A 15,980-nucleotide genomic window follows, 5' to 3' on the forward strand; every position below is an offset into this window, starting at 1 on the left:
AGTAACATACGCTATGAATTCTGTGGCACCCTCTTCTGGTTCTTATAATGAGGAATTTTGTAAACAGTACTTATATCGAAATTCATAACGAAACTAAACAGCAGTCCTGAAGTGTATTAAAAGTGACGAGCTGTTTTAGGTAAATGTGAAATCAAAAGATGTCCGTATACCATTTTCATTTCTTCTTAAAATACTGGTCAGTCTTGTTATACGAGTATAAGAGGCTCGAACCTGATTGTGATTTTAGATGGAAATTAAATTTTGGTTAGGTTAATGACGGGGTGCCGGGGGAGGAGTAGATACTGAACGCGCCACTGAACGCGTTTACTTTATAGCACAAATGTTGAAAATTCTAGACAATTAAGATACGCATGTTAAATTTGAGAACTGAGAACAATCCTCTTATTACTATAAGATAAAAGTATCAAGATTATACATCTGTATATCTAAAATTAAGAACGAATTCGATAACGTTTGTAAAATTTTGAAATCTTTCGTTGTAATTACTTGATCGGAATTTTGACATATCGCGTGCAACTTTACATCACAGATGAAGTATTTTTGTAAATTGTTTTAAAATGACTATTTTGTAGGCACAAGAAATGAGGATCGAATGTCTGAATTACGGAATAAAAATAACTTTCAAACGGAAGATCCAATAAACGTTCCTTTTCCTTGCGACGTAACAGGTACTTAACCAAATTTGTGATTATTGTTGTCAAATACTTTATGATATCACTTGTAAATATTATATCGTCGTATTTATTCTTTAAAATCATTATTCAATTTAAATTGCAGGTTTCTTTTATTTACAATAATTTTTGCAATTTATCCTAGGGACAATCGGTAAATTTCTGTGGCAGGAAATTACAGTGAAGAACGCTGTTCTTCATAATTTGTAGTGGCTACAAGAATGTCAATGTGGTTTCTAGTTCATTCATAGTCTGGTCCTATTAATATCATTTTTGAAGACACATATGTAACATTACAAGCCCTCACCCCGCTATAGTTTAAGAATAGTGAAATTGATGCTTATCTTTTGAAGTTCATATGTATTCTAATGTATTTACTTTAATTTGTTTAGCCGGCTGGTCTTCGAAAGTTCCTGAGTCGGTTCACCATTAAAAACCAGGAGACATAGATGTCATTGGCGCAATGGGTGATTTCTTGACAATCGGCGCTGGAGTTACTTCGACTTACGTTCGAGGTGAACATTGAAAGTAGAGGCATAGTAGGCAGTATCGGCGGTCAAGGATCTTGGCTTCAGTACCTGACTCTCCCTTATTAGAATATTTTCTTAAAGTTTGTTCATTTCTTACTTCTGCATTGTTTACGCATATGATTTGTGTTATCGTCATTAATGCGAATACTGAAATCTTTCATAGCCCGATCTTCCTACATGTAGGAATTCAATCCTAAATTAGTAGGTTATTCACTTGGGGACGCTATAAGTACTGATCTAGCTGCGCAGAAAAAGCTGCTGCTACTACTATATTAAATCTGACTTATAAGGCAACGTATACGTCAGCATGGTGTGACCACTCATCTACTGTAGCTGTGTGTGTATAAGCATATAGCTGCGACCTGCAAAATATCTCTATAACGGGCGACCTATTTAATACTGACTTCGCATTTTTTTTTTCTTTTTTTACTAACCCGAAACTAGCTGGAAAATGTAAAAAAAATCTTTTAAACGCACGAGTCTTACACATATTGTCGGTTGTCAAAAACTATACAAAGCCGAACCCTATTCTAGAAAAGTAGTAATACTGAGCAATCCAGTCCTCGCACCGTGAAGAGGCTGACTACCATCAGACTCTAACAACGGCCTAATTAAAAAACTAATCTGCATTCAATACGGATTACACTCTTGAACTAAAAAGGAAACACCCAACAGATCTCATAAAGGATATAACCTAACAAACACGAAGATGGTACCCCGCTGGGGGTAGCCACCCACATGATAATCAAGCAGCCAAAAAATTCTACCAAATGTCCAAATCGGACAAATTGTGAATGTAAACAACTAAATAAAAAAAAAAAAAAAAATTAGCGCTCACTGAATACGACAATATCCACACACATACAGGTAAAACAAAAACTAAAGGAGCTGAAGAAAAGTACAAAAGTGATTGTTTAAGCTGAAGATTACAACTATAACAAATTTTGTAAATTATTTTAAAAACTTTTAGACTTACTATTTGATAATTTAGTGATAAATATAGGGACTGCAAGCGTGAAGATCCTGAAACATGGACACAATCAATAAAGAAACAAATGAAAATGGAATCAATAAAGGACTGAATAAGACGAGTTCTCTCGAGGAATTCTACGCCGGTAGTGGGATCCTTGTGACTGGAGTAACCGGTTTCGTTGGAAAAGGTCTCCTGGAAAAACTTATTCGCATATGTCCACGCATCGCTGCCATTTTTATACTAATTCGTCCAAAAACTAACGAAACGATAGAACAACGATTTAAGAAGCTCATAGATGATCCCGTTCGTAAATATATTCTTGTTCTGTTCAATATTTAAGGCTGTCAGGAGCCAAATTGATTAAATTTCTTTTCTGGAACTGAGCTGGTATTTTTTTGTCTTCAGATTTACGATGACATCAAAGCCAAATACCCTTCAGCTTTGAGCAGAGTTTATCCCATGAAAGGTGACGCGAGTCTGCCGGACTTAGGTCTTTCGCGAGAAGATAGAATTTTGTTGTTAGAGAAAGTAAACATATTGCTACATGTCGCGGCAACTGTGAGATTCAACGAACCGCTACACGTGGCTATTAATGTGAATACGAAAGGTACTGCTCGTGTTATCGAACTTTGGAACGAACTGAGGCATCCAATTAGCTTCGTCCACGTGAGCACAGCTTATAGTAATGCGAATCTACCTGAGATTGGGGAAAAGATTTATACGTAAGAATAAGTTACGCGCTAACACTGTTCCATGCTTTACGAATATTTTAATTGCAATTGTAGCATGAAGAATATGTTCACTTATCATTAATTTTGCAGCACGAGTTTGAAACCTTCCGAGGTGATCGATATGTGTGACAAATTCGACAAAACGTCGATCAATGAAATAGAAAAAAAGATTTTAAAAACTTATCCAAACACATACACATTCAGTAAGAATTTAGCAGAGCAGATTGTAGCAAGCAAGTGCAAAGATCTGCCAGTTGCGATAGTGCGGCCAAGCATAATTGGTGCCGCTTTGGAAGAACCATATCCTGGTTGGATACAAAATATTTCTGGAATTACAGGTATTTTAATAGATATTCTTCAATAGCAATTGTCAACACACCTTACATTTCACAAAAGTGGGGTTACTCGATTTGTTTGTGAGAGGATCAATGAGAGGCTCTCCACTAGATTATCATTATTATAGTTCAAATTTGTTGTTGCTCACTATTACGAGAATTCATTCCTATCTATTTAGCATTACATTTCTGCTAATCGAAACTCACAAATAATTTCTAAACCAATTCAATGTTACCAGGTACCTTTCTGCTAATCGGCAAAGGATGTGCAACAGCGATACGAGGTAGGAAAGATGCAAGATTGGATGTAGTGCCTGTCGATTTCGTAGTCGACACGATAATATGTACTGCATGGCATGTCACGCTACATCGTGATCATGAAGTTAAAGTTTACAACTGCACCAGCAACGCATACCCTTTTAAGTAATATTTTTTACGAATATATGTCAACTCATGTAATTCGATTGTTAGAGTATTCCAAAAGTTTCAGTTTATTTAAGTAACGTGGACAATGGAAGCGCACACAAACGTAGAATACGAAAGTCCAATTTTGACCTCAATACGTTAATTTAGGAAGATAGTGATGTAATGTAATACTTATTTAATTGCGTAATATTTCCTGAGATACTCTGATAGTAATAAACTTTACCTTAAGCGTAATTCGATTAATTCTACAAATGTAATTATTTCAATTCCCAAGATGGGGTCAGATGAAAGATACCATGGTGAAATGTAGCATAGAAACGCCACTGAACGATACGCTATGGTACCCGGGTTGTCCAATGATAGCTAATAGACATATTTACAACGTTCGGAGTGTAATTCCGCATGTTTTGCCTGCGTTCGTCATAGATAACTTTTCAAGACTCCGAGGTAGTAAACCAATGTAAGTATTCTATCGACCCTCGAACAACGAGAACGATCTTTCTGGAATAATCATTGTTTTCATCTATAATAATAATTAAAAATGATATTTCAGAGTGATGAAACTTCTCAGAATTGGCAATAAGCTTGTCGCATCGGTGGCATTTTTCACCACACACGAATGGACCTTCCAAAGGGATAACTGTTCCGACTTGGCGAGGAAGGTGAAAATGTTGAAGGACAGCGATATGGTCAAACTAGATTTACGGGATATGAATTGGGAGAAGTATGTTGAAGTTTACCTGATGGGAATTAAGAAATTTATTCTAAAACAAGAGTTTCAGCCAACAGCCCGACAACGATTAGCAAGGTGCGTATAAAAGTATCTTCTTATACAAAAAATAGGAATTAATATAAATATAAATATTTTTGGTTATTTCAGGTTGTACTGGATACATCAGATCACCAAAATATCCGGTATAATAATTTTGTTATGGATAATATTATGTTTTGTATACTGACTACTTGAACGTTACTTTTTTATCTTTGAACCAAAGACAATATAAATATAATTTTATGAAGAAGGGATTCAACATTCTTTTCATTTGGTTTTTTCACTCGTTTCCTTTCTAAAGAAATCCATTTATGACATCGTTCGTCTTTTTTTTTTTTTTTTTATAAAATTTTAATAAGAATACATGTATTTATACCCACATGATTTCTGAGCTGTAAGCAATTCATCTGCTCGCTGACCATGAACATTTTTCCATTATAATGACATTATTATAATGACAGAAACTTCTATCATCCTTCACCAAATAAAAGTTACGAGATAGTTATTCGTTGACAACAATAATTTATCATTGAAAAGTCTACTGAGAAATAAACTATGATGATAGAAGATAAATATATTTTAAAATAAGATTTAGAATGAGAAAAAGAGTTCTAAAGTAAAACTTTTTTAAGAATGCTTCATTTGCTCTAAAGGCTCACTTAGGTTCTCTAGTTGTTTGCTCAAGAACCTTGCAGTTGCTTGACCAGTCGGTGTTAAAATATATGATACAGTCATCGAAATAGAAACTAGATGTGACAATCATGCTGGATAAAATATTATCTCATATAATAAGTAATGGGTAGTTTTTTATTTAAGTTAAATTTATAAAAATCATATAGGTTTTCATTTCATGTGTATGTATGTGAATATCGCAATGTACAGTGATCAATGATTTGTACGAAAATTGTATGTGGTTCATACAAGAATTGTCATGTCTATTAACAGCTCATAAATTCGTAATGCGTACGGGGTTTTCATGTGAATAGGACTATTTTTATTACGATTTATCTGGGAATAGTTCGGCCACCACAGTGCGTTTGTGATTTTCCTACGCTGCGTAAACTTGTGAACAAATTGTTAACATGTGTTGAGGTTGACTGATAGAAGAACAAGTGGATGAGTATGTAATAAAAAAATTTAAATAAATAAAGGTATAAGTATAGGTATTATACAAGTATAGTGTATAAGTTTATGCTGATCCATATCCTCACTCTCATAGTGTTACAATACAATATAGATGATACTGGTGGTTGTAATACACATCGTCGTCTTTAAATCTAAAATAAATTAAGCAACTGTAATAGTGGAAGTATAGAAGCTGATAATTATCTTTTAATACTGAATAATTTGATAAATTAAGAAAGAATAATACTCACATGTGCTATTTATTACCATATGAGTATTGGGCATCATGATAAATAATTGGAAAGTACATTTGAAGGATCGGATTTATTGACAGTATTTTCTTCAGGAGTCATTTATCGTGCAATAAGCAGAAATTAACTAATTATGAAATAATTAATAAATGGTTAATTGCCAGAATGTTAGTAGTATAACTTTTAGGAAAAGGAAAGTAAATAGAATTTAGATATGACTAGTAAAAACGTGAGATTATACGAGCATCTAATAACAATGACCCAACAGATTAAGACTGTTTATTTTGTATTATTTTGTTTGTTTTAGTTTTGCTGAATACCGTTAATGGTACATAGTTAAGTTAATGTTAGTTGGTACCATAACAACATTAAATGACTTCAAGATGAAGATAACAGTTAAATGGGAAAGATGTAAATAATTATGTTAGTTTTATGCAATTATATACATGATGAAGCGATAAGCGAGCTGGTAAAATTAAGGAAAGTACACACATATCATAGCACATTAACGCCAATAAAAGTGTGGTTGAATGAGTTATTGGATGATACGCAATATACGAACCTGGCAAGATTATACGGACAATGGAAACGGAATAACGACAATATGACAATATCGGCAACGTAACTGAACATGATAAAGGAATAACGGCTATTATAAGGAACTTGGCTACGTCCCTTAATTAGGAAAAAATATGGATAGAATGACACGGAAGAATAAAATTACGGCTCCGGGAGTTTTGAAGCCTCCAAGCCACGTCGGTTCGGCGAGTGGTGCCTCCCCCAGGTTCGCCCCGACGACCATCACACGACTGGGAGAGGAACGAGGAGAGGACGGTCGGTCCCAGGGCCGTCTTTTGCTCGGTAAGAGAGATCGGGGATCATGCGATCGATTGCGGTACAGAGAAGAATCTCGAAGAAGCATCGTTGATTCCGACCGCTAAAAGGGAGACTGCCAAGGAGTTAATAAAGGGGAAGGTGGGGCAAGACATCGAAACGGACATTGAACCTCAAGCGGAGTTGACCGACCAGAGTAGCTATCTAACCCAAGGTACTAATAACCTCAGGAAAGGATCAAAAGCGGAGGAAATGGAGAAGGTTTTAGTGAATAAGGGGGCGTTGGAAACCAGAAGAGGAGGAAACAGAAAACTGGAGGAAAGCTCTTTCGCTGACGGAGGTAGAGGTCTGTCATCAGGTCTTCGCGACGTCAGGGGACTCACGAGGAGTCTGGAAGTTCTAACAATCAACATAGAGTTAACGATAAGAAGAATTATGAGAAGACTGGCGTAGCAAGGTATCGGTAGTCAGTCAGACTGAGGCAGTCCAATCAGAGAAGCGAAAGGTCATATCACCACTGGAGGAAAGGAAGGTATGCCACATGGAAGAGCCGAGAAAGCAAGAGGTGATAACCTACGCCGAAATCTGTAGCAAGGATAGCGAGGACGAATGGACGCCCGTTAACCCCTTAACTTGCTATTTACGTTCGAGAATGTTGGGCTAAAAACGCAAACAAACTATTATATATTATATTATATATTATATTTGGCCCGATCATCGTACTTCGGTCTATGTCTGCAATATTTTCGTTTGGTCCAATCATCGTACTACAGGCTATGCCCGTAGTCGTAGGTTAAGGGGTTAATTGCCGTAGGAGGCTTAGGAGTCGAATTGAAAGCACGACGGGAGGAAGGACCGTAGTCAGGGAGAAAAGAGAGAGAACTGCAAGGAGAAGGAGCGAGATTATCCTTGTTAAAGTGAAGTAGGATACCAATTGGATAGATTCCTATAGAGAGGCGGTTGGTGGCGAAGAATGCCCTGAAGGAGACAGCTGGCGTCAGGAAGACGAGGACTGGGCACATCCTTATTGAACTAAATAACAAGGTAACGCTTGGACAGGTTGCGGAAAACCTGAAAAAAGCTATGTGTCAGGGGATGGAAATTGTTACTTTGCGAATAGGCGAATTGACCCTGCAAATCAGGAACATTGAGTCTATCGCCACAAAGGAAGAATTGGCACAGAACATATCCACTGAACTGAACATAAAGGAAGAGAGATGGATAGAGGTGACGTCCCTAAGGATGACGCCGTGGGGAACCCAGCAGGCGGTGGTTGTGCTGTCTGCGAGTGCTGTTCCCGGGAACAGACCGACGATCAAGATTAATACAGGATTGACGATTGCGTCAGCGAGGATTCTGCCCAACGTAGTGAGATGCTATAAGTGTCACATGCTGGGGCATACTGCGGCCAGGTGCACGGCAGCGAGCCCTGGTAGAGAATTGTGCAGATGATGTGAGGATAGGGACCACACCATAAACCAGTGTGTTGAGGTTATTCGATGTGTAATCAGACAAAACTAGTTGATAAATTGTAAGGCAGAAAATACATTTAAATATAAGTGTAATTATAAGTAAGAATACAATTTGAGCTGGTCCAGATCCGCACGCTAGCTGTGTTACCCAATAACTGAAAACCCCGAAGCCAACGTCGCTTGTCTACTGTTTATGGTCTGACTTCGTCGCAGTCTTTTGTCTACGCGCTGTCGATGGCTTCAGTGCTTGAGAAACTAAAAAGACCAGATGTAGAGTTTTCTTATAAGTGGTGACCACTTCAACAAATTTAAAACGTCGTCCACATATACTTAGAAAGTTAGCAAAGACATATATTTGTTCCTAAGCATGATTTCTATCAGTTCAGCGCAACGTGTAGCAAAATGTCTGATACAATTTAATGTTGAATTTGGCTTTTTTTAGGCTAGCTTGAATGGATTACAGGTAAATTTAAACGATCCGTGTGTTGCATCTCCAAGGCATCTTCGACTCATCGATACGCAGTGATACCCGGCACACTTCTAGTGGACAAGCGACGTTGCTCGCAGGCAGTTTATATACATGTTTTGGCATGTGTTGTCGGCAGGCAATGTCTACAGACACCTGTAGTCTGCCCGTACGCGCCTTAAGTTTCACTGACAGACATTGTCCGCCGATACGTGTCAGCTTTCCGCGAATTTTCCACGAAAGACAGGTGCCGATTACTACGACACCGATTACTACGATTACTACGAGTTATCTTTACCCGAATAATTTAAGAAATATAAAATAAACTTCAAAGAAAAGTTGCTAGCTTTGATATCTTACTAATTCAATGTTATCGAAATTGAATAAACCTCGTTACTGTATTTAAAAGGTAATTGCATTTATATTTCAAGTTTACAAAGACAACAACAACAAGCAAACAAAGAATCGCAGCGAAGAAATAAACGGATACAACAAACAGAACACTGGATTGAAGATAGGACAATAAACAAGATAGAACCGGAAAAACAACAGTAACAAAGAACCAGGGCGCAGAAAAAAACAAGAAGCCTGCGAGCTGGAGAGGAAACCTGTGACCGTCGGTGCAGGCGGTAAGCATACAAAATGCGGTTGCCGAGACGGTGCAGGAATAATCGGCTGGAGAGCCAACCTGCTAGGACCGAGCTATATGCTGGCAGCTCCGCCTTCTCGTGTCCCCGCGGCGCGATGCACGTATCGCGTGGCTAAGCGAGCTGCCGCCCGAAAGGGTAGGTTTAACTTGTCCAATGATCCGCAAGGAGAGGGTAGGGTTTTTCCAAGTCGCCCGCCGATCATCTATGTGCGCCGTTCCCAAGGCAAGGGGCTCTGGAAAGTAGAAGAGAGTCGAACGCGGACATCTAAATGCGAAGCCAATATGCGTTTTTACTCCAGGTATGGCACGGTCTACCAAAAGGTCGGGCCCTCAAACGCACACATTACTTGTATTCGTAATTCGAGTGCTGCAGATACGGAAAAGTAATTTATAATTTATCGTAATTTATCGTAATGCGAATTTTGGCGCGTCGTCATAAATAGATTTTTATTTAAGACGAAATTGTTAAATATACTTTTGTATCAATTCACATAACGTTAATAAATCAATATTGAACACATTACTCACAAATTGTACATATTTTTTGTGCATACACGCATATTTTTCGTCCATATATCAATATTTGTATATTTTATGTGTATAAATTTCATATGCTTTTCGCAAATTTTACATTCATAAACATCTGCAATCTACACGTTACGCTTTTCGTTGTATTTACAGGTACGGACATTAGGTATTCTGTTACATTCTTTTATTATAATCTTTTAATATATTTATAGTTATTTAATTACGTAAACGATTTTGAACTATTTAATTTAATAAAGATCTTAGATCGACGGATTTTAATTGCTGTCACATAATCGTTAATTCATTACTTTTCCTCCAACTGTCACGAATTTTCACAAAGTGTGTATTTCGGATCGTTAATCTCACACGGATGTAAACTTCATTTTCTTAATAATCTTGATCAATCATGTATCACATTTTCTATAAAATCTATAAGATCAGCAAGTGCTCGAATACTTGTGAACGATCATATATCTTAATTCATGCCTTTTGTATTAATACAGAAGCTTTATGCGAGAAAGAATTTTCGATATAAATGTTCTCAATGTTATAAATCGAGTTCTGCCCGAGCAGCCGAGCTAAACGGGCGTGTAAAACAGTGCTTCAGAAAAAATGCGGCAAGTGGGGAAGAGAAAGTTACGAACGGCAACGCCCATAGCTAAATGGTGGAAACCCGTGTCTTCCACTGAGAAGACTATAAGCAAAACTAAAATGAAAAAGCACATCCCACCAATAAAAATAATTAACAAAGACGAACAATACTACATAAATAAAACAACAAACATATCAAAACCAAGCCAACCAATAAACGAAGAACAGGAATGCTCAGCTACAAACGAAGTTGATATGGAAACAATACCAAACAATGAAGAGAATATTACCAATAACGAATTAAACCAACAGGATGAAAGCTGGAAGGTGGCAAGTTATAACATGAAACGAAAAATAACAGGAAATCCAGATACAGAAAAGCAGCGATGGCTGCAAGAATTACCATTCAGAAACTCCTTCAGCTCACTTACGGAAGAAATAGACGACGACCCAACAACCAAAAACACAACTAAATCAACGCACACTACAAAACCACCACCAATATTTGTTGAGGCCCAGATAATAGACCCGCTTATTGATCGACTAAACAATATAGTTGGGAAGGAAAACTGTTACGTCGCCTAAAACATCTGCGCTGCATCTCTCGCGACCGGGCAGCCGATGGCCTGCGTAACGTCATTTCGACCCTCAACAAACCTGAGGACCAACCATAACTTTCTCTTTCATTGTGTACATGTATCTTCGTTCAATCCGTCGTCCTGAAAGATTTTTGAGACTAAAAATATTTTCGACGCACATCTGGTTTTTAGAGAGGTCACTCACGAACCACGTTGGTCGGAGGCTTCCTACTCATCACTTCTCCTACGACCATAGGAGAGTCAAGTCGAATACTTCTCCTACATACTACAACGTCGAAGTCTAGCATCAAAATCTATTGTCTATCAAGTATCCTCTAGTGCTACGTCCACTAATATACGAAATTCGATTGTACGAACCTTGCTCTATCATTCGTGTATATCTCATATTCGTGCGACAAGTTGTTATTGACGATTTGTATCTACTCAACAGTGTAGTTTAAGTGTTGGAAATATATATTTTATAATTCTGTGAATCACAGTGTTATATAAACTTAATCACCCCTATTATCTTAACGGAAATCAGGGGATCGATCAACTCGTGGTGTCGATTAATATAATCGTAACGGGAATTTACGACTCCCGTTGACGTCTCTCCTCGCGATTGCGTCTCCCCGCGATTGGCCGAATTAACATGGTCCTTCGAGCCGGATTTTGCGCCATTAAAAAGTGCATTGACCAGTGACTATACAGTGTCGCGTGAAATCCACATTCCAACGACTTAGGCAACTAACCAAAGGAGCTGCCCTCGGAAAGGAACTCCTTCATCGCTCAGCACATACGCGAGCCCACACCGCACTGTAACGAGTAGCTACCGATTCCTAGATCAACGTCCGTTTGATTAAGGTAAATTCGTTCCTGCCATTAAACTCAAATATGGCCCACGCTGAACCGATCAGCACACTGCGACGGAGACGAAGCATCTTAGTCCGCCGACTCGCGACCACGAAGCGTCAACTCGACGAATATGAAGCGTCTGGACGGGTAGAAAAGAACTCCCTCATAGCATGCCGTAACTTCTTCGACGAGAATTGGAGGAAGATAATCGAGGTTCAGGACGAGCTGGAAGCGTTAGATGAGGGGGAAATTGCTCATGCAGACTCTTTATTGCGAGAGCATCTTAAGATTGAAGTACGGATCCTGGACCTCTTTGACCTACTACCATCAACAACCCCTTCGACATTAAAAGCACGCGATTCATGCGTGAAACACCAGCCGACGGAGAATATCGCATCGACTCGAACGCCGATCCCGTCGCACGACATGCGGAGCTCATCGCGTGACACTCACAACGTGTCCCCCATACGCGACCTGACGACGACGACGTTCACATCGTCAACATCACAACAATCTGATTCAACGACACAAAACGCCTTGAATCAGCAAACCGCTCAAGATACTCTGGACCAGAAGGAACTCAATCCCGTCCAGGACAACAGCGGCCATACTCCGTCGGCAGAAAACAACGCGTCGAATCCAACGTCGATATCGTCGCCTGACACGCGGATCTCATCGCCTAATCCGCGCGGCACATTGCGTGAAACTCGCACCTCATCGCCTACACGCGTCCTGAAGACAACACTTCACGATTCTCTGGATCAACAGAGAGAGAAAACCTCACCAGGCGACAAGATGTCGCAAACATTCTTTCCGAAGCTGTTACAGGATGGGCGATGCCCTGCAACTGTAATTCAAAACGACGAGAGTAGCGGGTCAAATCCCGTCAAGGATACCGAAGCCAATCTAGAAGCGAAACCTACAGACGACTCTCCGAAATTCACGATGATAGAATTATCTGGGAACAGACGTTCCTTTATCAACACTTCGACGGTTAATAACCTGTCCTGCATACCGTCACACGCAACATTTGGCATAAACATCGTATCGGAGACTCTCATTCATTCTCCGGGACATTCCGTGAAGAGTCCTCACTCTCCATGGCCGACAGGGGCCACAGCTGCGAATAACCCAAAGCGAAATAATATCTACGTTATTGCTACCGTGAATAATTACGTAATTGATATTGATAATTTTCAGAACACTCCTTCGGATCCCAATACCCGGCCACAGATCGCTGCCACGAACAAGTCTCTGATTTTGCCTTTTGCGGATAATTGGTCCACGCCGGTCCAACCACCACGCATCATCAAGACGGCGCGACACGAATGGGTCAGCGGGGGGAGTCCTGTTCCCCAACCAACCATAGATCTTCTTCACGTTTCCACAACGCATCTACATGCGAATTTCACTTTCCGTTGTGAAATCGGAGAGATATATAACGACACCTCCTGGGACGAGGTGTTCCACGACACTTCATGGGCCGAGCTGTTTCACGACACGTCCTGGTTCGTGAACTTCAACAGAAACTATCTAGGCTATGCCGAGGACCACGACGATCCAGAACGCAAGGAAGACAACATATCCTCAACGCAACGGCCTCTCGGCCGTATTATCGAATACATTCTGGCGGAGACGGCCTCATCCAGACAATCACAATCCACACGACAACGAGCCTCGCGGATCGAGGTGCCACACAGCACGTCCTACGCTCGAGCTGACCCCATCCAGCAGACCACGGACAACCAGCAATCAACAAAGAGTTGGGCGGCAGCTCCAAGTAACTCTACCTACCAGAACTTTTGATCGGTACCCTCTCAACGGGGGGAGGATGTTACGTCGCCTAAAACATCTGCGCTGCATCTCTCGCGACCGGGCAGCCGATGGCCTGCGTAACGTCATTTCGACCCTCAACAAACCTGAGGACCAACCATAACTTTCTCTTTCATTGTGTACATGTATCTTCGTTCAATCCGTCGTCCTGAAAGATTTTTGAGACTAAAAATATTTTCGACGCACATCTGGTTTTTAGAGAGGTCACTCACGAACCACGTTGGTCGGAGGCTTCCTACTCATCACTTCTCCTACGACCATAGGAGAGTCAAGTCGAATACTTCTCCTACATACTACAACGTCGAAGTCTAGCATCAAAATCTATTGTCTATCAAGTATCCTCTAGTGCTACGTCCACTAATATACGAAATTCGATTGTACGAACCTTGCTCTATCATTCGTGTATATCTCATATTCGTGCGACAAGTTGTTATTGACGATTTGTATCTACTCAACAGTGTAGTTTAAGTGTTGGAAATATATATTTTATAATTCTGTGAATCACAGTGTTATATAAACTTAATCACCCCTATTATCTTAACGGAAATCAGGGGATCGATCAACTCGTGGTGTCGATTAATATAATCGTAACGGGAATTTACGACTCCCGTTGACGTCTCTCCTCGCGATTGCGTCTCCCCGCGATTGGCCGAATTAACAAAAACTAAACAATAAAATAAACAAAATTAGAACAAGTAAACATTCAAACAAACACCCCAGAAAATTATAGGAAAGTGATAAAAGAATTAAAAGAAAAAAACGCTATATACCACACGTACCAGCTCAAAAAGAAAAGGAGCAACGAAATAGTTATAAGGGGACTACATCCAAAAACTATCACAAAAAAAATTAAGTGACGAATTATCAAAAATTGGCCACCAAACAAGAGCAATAAACAATATGACAAGATACGATACGAAGCAACCATTACCATTATTCTTAATAGAACTGGAACCTAGAACCAACAACAAGGAAATCTACGAAATCAAAAGAATTCTAAACACGATAGTAACAGTGGGACCACCACGCCACAAAGAAGATATACCACAATGCATGCGGTGTCAACAATACGGTCACACTAAAAATTATTGTAACAGAAGCCCGGTATGTGTTAAATGCGCAAAAAATCATTTAACAACACACTGTCCATACGTAGCGAAAATAAATGAAGTAAAATGTTACAACTGTAATGGAAACCACCCAGCCAGCTATAAAGGATGCGAAATCAGGAAACAATTACAACGTAAACTGTTTCCACCACTTCGCAATAGATCAATCAATAACTACCAACCACAACAAAGTATAACGAATAATTAAGCAACATTGAAAGCACAAAATGAACCAAAAGCTATAAACAGAAACACAGATTCCCAAGGAAACCGAAGCTACGCGCAAGTAACCCAAAACATTAGACAAGCAACGCCCACAAACAAACAGAATCAAAGCAACAACACCGAAGACGATACAGAAATCAAAGAAATGCTCAAACAATCCATTAAAGGTACGGAGATATTAAGAAAAATGGTAAGTGAGCTAAACACAATACTAAGGCAACAAGTACAACAAACAACAGTCATGTTACAACTACTCACAAACTAAGTAAAAAATAAAAATGGAGATGCTCAAAATAGCAGCCTGGAACTCTAACGGACTACAACAAAGGGCCCTAGAAACTAAAACATTTCTGTATAACAATAATATCGACATACTACTCGTATCGGAAACACACTTCACCATAAAAAGTTACATAAAAATACCGTACTACACAATATATGATTCCAAGCATCCCTCAGGAAAAGCACACGGAGGGACCGCAGTAATAATAAAAAGCGACATTAAACACCACTTACACAGCCAAGCTAGTAAGGAATATATACAAGCAACCACCGTTACTGCACAAACTAGCAGCAACCATTTACAATTGTCAGCAGTATATGTACCACCGCGACACAAAATTACATCACAAATGTGGGAAGAGTACTTTCAACACTTAGGTGTCAAGTATATCGCAGCGGGAGACTACAATGCAAAGTACACGCTATGGAGATCAAGAATTACCACACCTCGAGGTAGAACCCTGGAAAAATACATTAACAACAACCTCAATATATTATCCACAGGAAGACCGACATACTGGCCGACAGACCTGAGCGAAATACCTGGCCTACTCGATTTTGCAGTTACAAAGGGACTAAACGCAAATAAACTAAAAGTAACACCCAGCCTCGAGCTTAGCTCCGACCATACACCTATAATAACTGCATACAGAAACAAACCAATACTTTATAGCAATCCAGAGACACTATGCAACAGAACCACCAAATGGCAAACTTTTAAAG

At 39.4% G+C, this 15,980-nt stretch overlaps 2 protein-coding genes across 4 annotated transcripts in view; both read left to right on the plus strand.

Moving 5' to 3' along the window:
* The window catches only part of LOC138188686 (putative fatty acyl-CoA reductase CG5065), a 52,509-nt gene extending 47,813 nt beyond the window's left edge, over positions 1 to 4,696 (plus strand). Inside the window, exons 2-8 of one of the 2 annotated variants that reach the window (XM_069130682.1) lie at positions 2,226 to 2,498; positions 2,601 to 2,917; positions 3,017 to 3,264; positions 3,501 to 3,684; positions 3,962 to 4,147; positions 4,241 to 4,495; positions 4,568 to 4,696. In XM_069130682.1, the coding sequence (XP_068986783.1) occupies positions 2,253 to 2,498; positions 2,601 to 2,917; positions 3,017 to 3,264; positions 3,501 to 3,684; positions 3,962 to 4,147; positions 4,241 to 4,495; positions 4,568 to 4,646 (1,515 nt within the window). In that variant the 5' untranslated portion in view covers positions 2,226 to 2,252 and the 3' untranslated portion in view covers positions 4,647 to 4,696. The remainder of the gene's footprint in view (positions 1 to 2,225; positions 2,499 to 2,600; positions 2,918 to 3,016; positions 3,265 to 3,500; positions 3,685 to 3,961; positions 4,148 to 4,240; positions 4,496 to 4,567) is intronic. The other variant, XM_069130683.1, reaches the window with a different exon arrangement.
* Positions 1 to 15,980, plus strand: part of LOC138188694 (phospholipase B1, membrane-associated-like) — a 289,810-nt gene that overhangs the window by 40,467 nt on the left and 233,363 nt on the right. Inside the window, exon 1 of one of the 2 annotated variants that reach the window (XM_069130696.1) lies at positions 554 to 689. The exons of the other annotated variant lie outside the window; for it this stretch is intronic. Coding sequence (XP_068986797.1) covers positions 614 to 689 — 76 coding nt within the window. The 5' untranslated portion in view covers positions 554 to 613. Of the gene's footprint in view, positions 1 to 553; positions 690 to 15,980 lie in introns of those variants that run through there. 2 annotated transcript variants of the gene reach the window in all.

This window comes from Bombus flavifrons, chromosome 17 (genome assembly GCF_040668555.2).
Source record: "Bombus flavifrons isolate JBK064 chromosome 17, iyBomFlav1_principal, whole genome shotgun sequence".
In the NCBI taxonomy this organism is placed as follows: Eukaryota; Metazoa; Arthropoda; class Insecta; order Hymenoptera; family Apidae; genus Bombus; species Bombus flavifrons.